Source organism: Hordeum vulgare, chromosome 6H, assembly GCF_904849725.1.
Source record: "Hordeum vulgare subsp. vulgare chromosome 6H, MorexV3_pseudomolecules_assembly, whole genome shotgun sequence".
Lineage (NCBI taxonomy): Eukaryota > Viridiplantae > Streptophyta > Magnoliopsida > Poales > Poaceae > Hordeum > Hordeum vulgare.
This window is the reverse complement of record NC_058523.1, coordinates 516,167,513-516,174,841: the sequence shown is the minus strand read 5'-3', so window position 1 is coordinate 516,174,841 and position 7,329 is coordinate 516,167,513. Positions and strand designations below refer to the sequence as shown.

General features: G+C 41.0%; 1 protein-coding gene across 1 annotated transcript; it reads right to left on the bottom strand.

Moving 5' to 3' along the window:
• Positions 1–5,592: 5,592 nt before the first annotated feature.
• Positions 5,593–6,940, bottom strand: LOC123403081 (transcription factor MYB93-like). Its single transcript, XM_045097054.1, has 3 exons — positions 6,703–6,940; positions 6,491–6,620; positions 5,593–6,363 (listed from the first exon to the last, which is right to left on the bottom strand). Exons 1-3 carry the CDS (start codon positions 6,833–6,835, stop codon positions 5,637–5,639), a joined length of 990 nt encoding a protein of 329 aa, XP_044952989.1. The 5' UTR covers positions 6,836–6,940; the 3' UTR covers positions 5,593–5,636.
• Between the last annotated feature and the right edge of the window lie 389 nt (positions 6,941–7,329).

The window sequence follows — 7,329 nt, the reverse complement described above, 5'->3', positions numbered from 1 at the left end:
ACTACCCCTTGCCTTTTATTGATCAAATGTTAGAAAGATTGTCCACGCACACACACTTTTGCTTTCTTGATGGATATTCTGGTTTCTCTCAAATACCTATGTCAAAAGAGGACCAAGAGAAAACTACCTTTACTTGCCATTTTGGAACTTATGCTTATAGGTGTATGCCTTTTGGTCTATGCAATGCACTTCCTACCTTTCAAAGATGTGTGACTCCTATATTCTTTGACTTTTGTGAAAAGATTGTTGAGGTTTTCATGGATTATTTTTCTGTTTACATGACTTCTTTTGATGATTGCTTGAGCAACCTTATTCGAGTTTTGCATTGATGTGAAGAAACTAATCTTGTCTTGAATTGGGAGAAGTGCCACTTTATGGTGAATGAAGGTATAGTACTTGGGCATAAAATTTCAGAATGAGGTATTGAGGTGGACAAAGCCAAAGTTAATGCAGTAGAGAAAGTGCCATGCCCTAAAGATATCAAAGGTATAAGTAGTTTCCTTGGTCATGCTGGTTTCTATAAGCATTTCATTAAAGATTTATCAACGATTTCTAGGCCATTAACTAATCTCCTTAAAAAATATATTTCTTTTGTTTTTGATGATGATTGTGCAGAAGCCTTTGAAATACTTAAGCAAGCCTTAATTTCTGCACCTATTGTTCAACAACCTCATTAAAACTTACCATTTAAAATCATGTGTGATGCTAGGGATTATGCTCTTGGTGATATTCTAGGGCAAAGAGTAGACAAGAAATTGAATGTTATTCATTACACTAATAAGACCCAAGATAGTGCCCACAAAAATTATGCTACTACTAAAAAGGAAATTTTAGCAGTTGTGTTTGCATGTGATAAGTTTAGACCTTACATTGTTGATTCTAAAGTAATATTCACACCGATCATGCTGCTATTAAGTACCTTATGGAAAAGAACGATGCTAAACCCATAGTTATTAGGTGGGTGTTTTTACTCCAATAATTTTGCTTGCATATCGTTGATAGGAAGGGAGCTGAAAATCATGTAGCAAATAACTTGTCTAGGATGGAAAATGTTCTTGATGACCCACTGCCTATTGATGATAATTTCCCTGATGAGCAACTTACTGTTATAAATACTTCATGTATTACTCCTTGGTATGCGGATTATGCTAATTACATTATTGCTAAATATATTCCACCAAGCTTAACATGTCAACAAAAGAAAAAAAATCTTTTATGATTTGCAACTTTACTTTTGGGATGACCCACATCTTTATAAAGAAGGGGTAGATGGTGTTATTAGATGTTGTATATGCATACTTGTGATCTACGCTGGATTTTTCGTGAAGAGGAACGGGTAATCGCAGCACAATGCGGGTAAGTATTTCCCTCAATTAAGAAACCAAGGTTTATAGAACCAATAGGAATATAAATCCTCAACCGTCTTTAGTGGCCGCACACAAAAGATCAAACAACAAAAGGAAATTATAATTGTAAGAAAATGAAGTGTGTAAATAATTGTAACTTGTAAGAAATTATGACGACCTTAGGAATTTCTACATAAATACTTTGTAAGAAATTCAGCTTAAAAGTACAGAAATACTTTGTAAGAAATTCATCAAAATATGTCTTGAACGTGAGCAATCATAGAAGACTAAATGATAGTTTAGTATGTGAACTTGCCAATAAGAAAGCTCTTACATAGATTCTCCTGTGAAATATTATGAATTATGATTGTCCGAGTGACTAAGAACATAGTTTGTTGATTGTCAATAAAGTTTATGCTTCATACTCCAATAATTGTTAATGGATTGTTACTTGTTTATGAGGATATATATGATAAAATACTTGCTGCTATGCTATTATTCATGATGCTCCCATGTCTGTATTTTGTTTTTATCGAATTATCCCTCTCAAATCATGTGGCCATTATTTTCGAGCCCGACTTTTGCTTCAGGACAAGCGAGCTCTAAGCTTGGGGGAGCTGATACGTCCATTTTGCATCATGAATTTTTATTGATATTAGTTTTTTTTGTACATTATTCCCTATTAACATACAATTTTTATGTCCCTTCTTTGTGAATATGTAAGATACATCACAAAGAGGGAAATATCTGGAAATTGGAATTCTGGACCGGAAAACCAAGATAAAGACAAAAAAATCAACACACTCCAAATGACCTGAAACTTTAGGAGAATTTTTCTAGAATATTTAAGATTTCTTGGGCCAAAAATATACCATGGGGGGGCACCTGCTCACCACAAGCAAGGAGGGCGCGCCCACCACATGGGCGTGCCCTGGTGTCTTCCGGGCTCCCTACTAGCCCTCTCACGCCCCTCCTCTCCTATATATTGTGTTTTGACCTAGAAAAAATCATAAGAAACCTTTCAGGATGAAGCACCGTCGTCTCGAGGTAGAAATCTAGGCAGAGGCTCTTTTTCTCTCCGGTAGAGAGATTCTGCCGGGGGAATTTCCCTCCGGGAGGGGGAACTCAAAGCCATCATCATCACAAAGATTCCTCCTTTGTGGGAGGACCAATCTTCATCAACATCTTCACCAACACCATATCATTTCCAATCCTGGTTCATCTCTTGTATTCAATCTTTTCTCAAAACCTCAGATTGGTACCTGTGGGTTACTAGCTATGTTGATTACATCTTGTAGTTGATGCTTGTTGGATTACTTGGTGGAAGATATTATGCTCAGATCCTTAATCTATGCTCTTGAACATGTTGATGAGGTGTGATTAGTTACTATTGTTCCTGAGGACATGGGAGAATTCTTGTTATAAGTAATCATATAAAGTTAACATTCATTCGATATTTTGATGATATGTACGTTGTTACTTTTCTTCGTGGTGTCATGTGAATGTCGACTACATGACACTTCACCATGTTATGGGCCAAAGGTAAGTCCTTGTGGAGTAATAAGTAGATCATGGGTTGCGTCGATGACAGAAACATAAACCCCAATTTTTGTGTTGCTTCATGAGGGGCTCATTTGGATGCACACATTTAATGTTATGGTTAGATTTATCTTAATTCTTATTTCATAGTTACATATGCTTGCGAGAGAGGGTAATTATAAGTTGGTTATTTTTCAAGTAAGAACAACACCTTAGCACCGGTACACCCACATATCAAATTATCAAAGTAGCGAACGTGAATCAAATGAACATGATGAACACGACTAGACAGAAATTTCCATATGTCTTCGGGAGCGCTTGCTTAATACAAGAGTACTTCCACGCATGTCCTTTGCTACAAAAAGGAGTGGGCTTCCTTTCTGCACATTTGCTACTATTGTTACTTGTCACTTATTACAAATTATCTTGCTTCAAAACTATCTATCACTCTTACTTACAACACTTGCACAGAATACCTGGCTGAAATTTGATTGTCATTTCGTTCTACTCCTTGTTGGGTTCGACACTCTTACTTATTGAAAGTACTATTATTGATCCCCTATACTTGTGGGTCATCATTTCCCATGCAAGGTTCCCCATCAAGTGCTTAGGTCATCTCCTAGTGGTCCCATCAAGCCTAAAGTTCATACCTTTTATACTAGTCAATCTCATCGAGTGGTTTCACCCGGTCCCATCGAGTAATTTATAAAGGTGTGTAACGGTTGGATTTTTTGTGTTGCCTATATATACCCCCACCCACCCCACCTTCTCAGAGAAAATTAAACATGTTTTCAGTTTTTTGTTTCTTTATTTTATTTTCATTTCAATTAGAATTTGATTTTGCTTTCAAAAACAAACTTGCCATAAATTCGAACATGAATATTTCTGAGTAGGTGAACATTTTATTTAGGATTTTTGGAGACATTTTGTGTGCACTTTAATTTTCCTTTTGAATTTGAATTTGGTTTCAAAACCAATTATTTTCCTAATCTAGTTTAGAAAATTAGCAGAACTCAAATGCATTATTTGTACTTATGAAATTCATTTCCCTATTAAATAATTTTCTCTTTGAATTATTTAAGTAATTCCAATAGATCTAATCCAATTCTTTTAAGGAAGAACTATCAGGGCTTTGAATATTTCTTGGTCTTATCAAGAATGCTCGTATTCCCATTTAATATTTCGAAAAGGTTTGGTTTCAACTATTGGCTAGCTAGATTTCCACTAGTTGCATCGGGGTTTCAACCCTTCTGTTCAAAAATTCAATCAAACAAACCAACTATGAAGCAAGTTTTAGGTGACAAACAAGCAACACAGGGGTTTTGTTAAAATAAAATTCTCGATGAAATTTACGAAAAATCTAGGATGTGATAGCTCGTGTCACGTGGCGATGATCGAGCGCTCTCAGTCCATATATAAACATTGTCCGTTGTGTTTCCCCCTAAAGGGTACCTCGATTAGATCTTCCTAGCAATGTGTATTGATGGGTCTTTTTTTGATATATAATTCTAATGCCAGTTATGTGTCTATGTCCACGTACGTACATGTAGCCGCCTGAGCCCGAAAAAAAGACTAGGGCTCCTGGGTGGGCCTCCTGCTGGCATTGCCGCTGGTCTCTCCCGTCTCTAGTGGCCTTAGGGCCTTGGAGACAAGGTGGATCTCGACCCTTGCCAGTAGGATGGCTCTATTTTTAGATTTTTAATTGAGTTTTATTAGAGTTAGTGTCATGCTTAGGAGATGAGATGGCGGTGGCTCCCTGAATATGGTATAACATTCTCCCTCCATAGCTCTCGTCCAAGGGATGTGTCTAGCATCGTCGGTAGGCATGTGGAGGTGTGTCTCCACTGGATCTGTCATTGCTGGATTTGCTCACATGTGTTCGTTGTCGGTCTACGTTCGTGTGTCTCCTAGTTGGATCCTTCCGATCTACACTATTCTTCATTGGCGGTTGTTTCCGATCTGTCGTGTTGGTCCTATAGGGCCTTAGCACGATGACTTTTTGATTGTCTACTACAACGAGTTTTGTTTGATTGAGACAAGGAAGAGACGATGACTATGGCGCGCCTTCGGCTCGCTTCAGTGCTTGTAGTCATCGCTACGTGGTCTTCGGATCTGAATGTAATTTTTATTATTTTCAGAGTTTGTTGTACTGTCATGATTGAAGATGAATAGATCAAAATCCCACTCCCTCCCCCCTCTCAAGAAAATTATCCTACCAATTATTGAAGATCGGGCAATCCACCATATCACTTCCACTATTTTTTTATCGTCCTGGTGCGTCTGGCATGGTCAGAGGGCTTGTGGAGGTGTTACTCGAGCGGATCTCAGGATTTAGCCAGTGGTTGTCTTTGCTGGATCCACTTGGATCCGGTTTTCGTTCGTCTGCTATCGTGTGTCTTCAGGCTAGATCCTTCTGATATACGCGTCTCTTCATCGGGTACGGTTGTTGTTCTCGTGTGCTAGTCCTATGGGGTCTTAGCACGATGACTTCCAGAATGTTTACTACAAAAGTTTTGTGTGGCTTCGGTAAGGGAGGGGCGATGATGACCGCGCGCTATCCGCTTGCTTCAGTGTATGTAGTTGTCGTTAGGTCCTCTATGAATCTAGATGTGATTTTTATTATTTTTTATGTTCACTGTATTATCCTGATTGAAGATGAATAAATCGAGAGTTTTCTCGCCAAAAAAAAAAGACAAAGGGTTTATCAACAATAACACATTGTGTATTTCTGTTATCTTGTGCAGTCAGAACTCATGCAAACTCGCTCATGAACTCGTCATAAAATGAGTCAGACCAAAAAGGGAGATGGGTGCTGGTTCCCTCAGCGTCACAGCTTGAGGTGCTGCAAGCATCGCCGAGGTTGGAAATTGGGAAATCGGCAAGTGGCGGAAGGGAGTCCTCTGGCAGGAGCAGCGGTTTCTGGGTGCCATTCTCCCCCTCACCGCTGTTTGCACTGTAATCTGAATTCTGGTTGGTACCACTGATGATAGGCTGTTTGTGCTCAAAGAATGAGCTACTAGGTATCTGGATGTCAAGCGGTTGCCCCATTAATAAATCCTGGCCATTGATGCCCTCCGGGATCCTTGGAGACGACAGCGAACACAAGGAAGACATCTGCGAAGGGCGGCCGTTTTGCTCCAGGTCAGTGGGAATGGTGTTGATGCTGCTGGAGCTGGGACTAGTCGCAATGGCTGCTGCGGACTGAAGCAGGCACTGCAAGTACTCGAGCTTTGCTGCCTGGACTGCATCGGCTTGCAGCTGGCTGGCACTCTGGTTGTCCCACGGTCGCTGCTCCACGAGCTGGCGTAGGTTGGCTAGCGCGATGAGCTGTGGCAGCGCCGCGAAGAAGTCGGTCCTCGGTCGGTGCGTCATCGGGTCGAAGCCCATCTGGATCAGCTTCTTCTTGAGGTGGGTGTTCCAAAAGTTCTTGATCTCGTTGTCGGTCCGTCCCGGGAGGTGCTTCGCGATGGCTGACCACCTGGTTTAATCAGCACACCAGTTTGCATGTGTTAGCAAGAACACCACACATATATGTTTTTGAAGATTATACAACATACGTGTAGACCATTCTTTAATAAGCAAGAGGTTTGATAGGTGTGCTGTACTTGTTGCCAAGGACGGAGTGGAGCTGGAGGATGTTCTGCTCTTCATCAGGTGTGAACTTTCCTCTCTTGATATCTGGCCTCAGGTAGTTGGTCCATCTAAGCCTGCAGCTCTTGCCACACCTGTTGAGTCCTGTGAGACGCGCAGAAGAACCAGGCGCATTAGCTACATGCCGGTATCGTGACAGAAAACGGAGGCGGCATGTGTTGTTTACCTGCAAGCTTAGGCAGAGCTCTCCAGCTCCCATGGCCATGCTTCTCGATGTAGTCCGTGAGCTTCTGGTCTTCTTCGGGCGTCCAAGGCCCCTTCTTGAGGCCATTCTCGTCGGAGCAAGGAGGCCTCCCCATTGACAGGATTGAGATAGGATTGGGATGTATAAGATAGGTGATGGTGCAGGTGCGAAGGAGGGAGACAGGGCTATCTGCCTCTCCCTAGCCTGGCCCTTGGGGTTTCCTGTGTCAAGGATGTCTGCTCACCGGAACACAGCTTCCTCTATATAAAGGCCATGAAATCAGGTGTCTTAAGCCCGGGTCGGAATTAATTTATTCGAGTGGAAATGACTAATCTGCCCTGCTCTCTTAGATAATCTGGGCATGCAAGAGACTAAGTACTCCCTCCTCCATTCCAAAATAAGTGGCTCAACTTTGTACTAACTTTATCACATGAGGGCAAGGGCTGTTGATTCATGTTTGTTGACTTAAGCCGCTAGCTGCTACTTGGGCAATCAGCAGTCACATTGATATACTACTCTGTTTTCCTTCTGCCTTTTTTTGAACAAGGTGTGCTCCTGAAGCCTTGCTTTAATTATGTTGTTTTCGTTACTCTCCTTTGCAAAAACAAA

Coding starts and splice junctions, on each gene's coding strand:
- LOC123403081 (XM_045097054.1), bottom strand. CDS start 6,835: ATGGGGAGGCCTCCTTGCTCCGACGAGAATGGCCTCAAGAAGGGGCCT. Junction 6,621..6,702: donor AGCTCTGCCTAAGCTTGCAG/GTAAACAACACA, acceptor CGCGTCTCACAG/GACTCAACAGGTGTGGCAAG. Junction 6,364..6,490: donor CACTCCGTCCTTGGCAACAA/GTACAGCACACC, acceptor TGATTAAACCAG/GTGGTCAGCCATCGCGAAGC.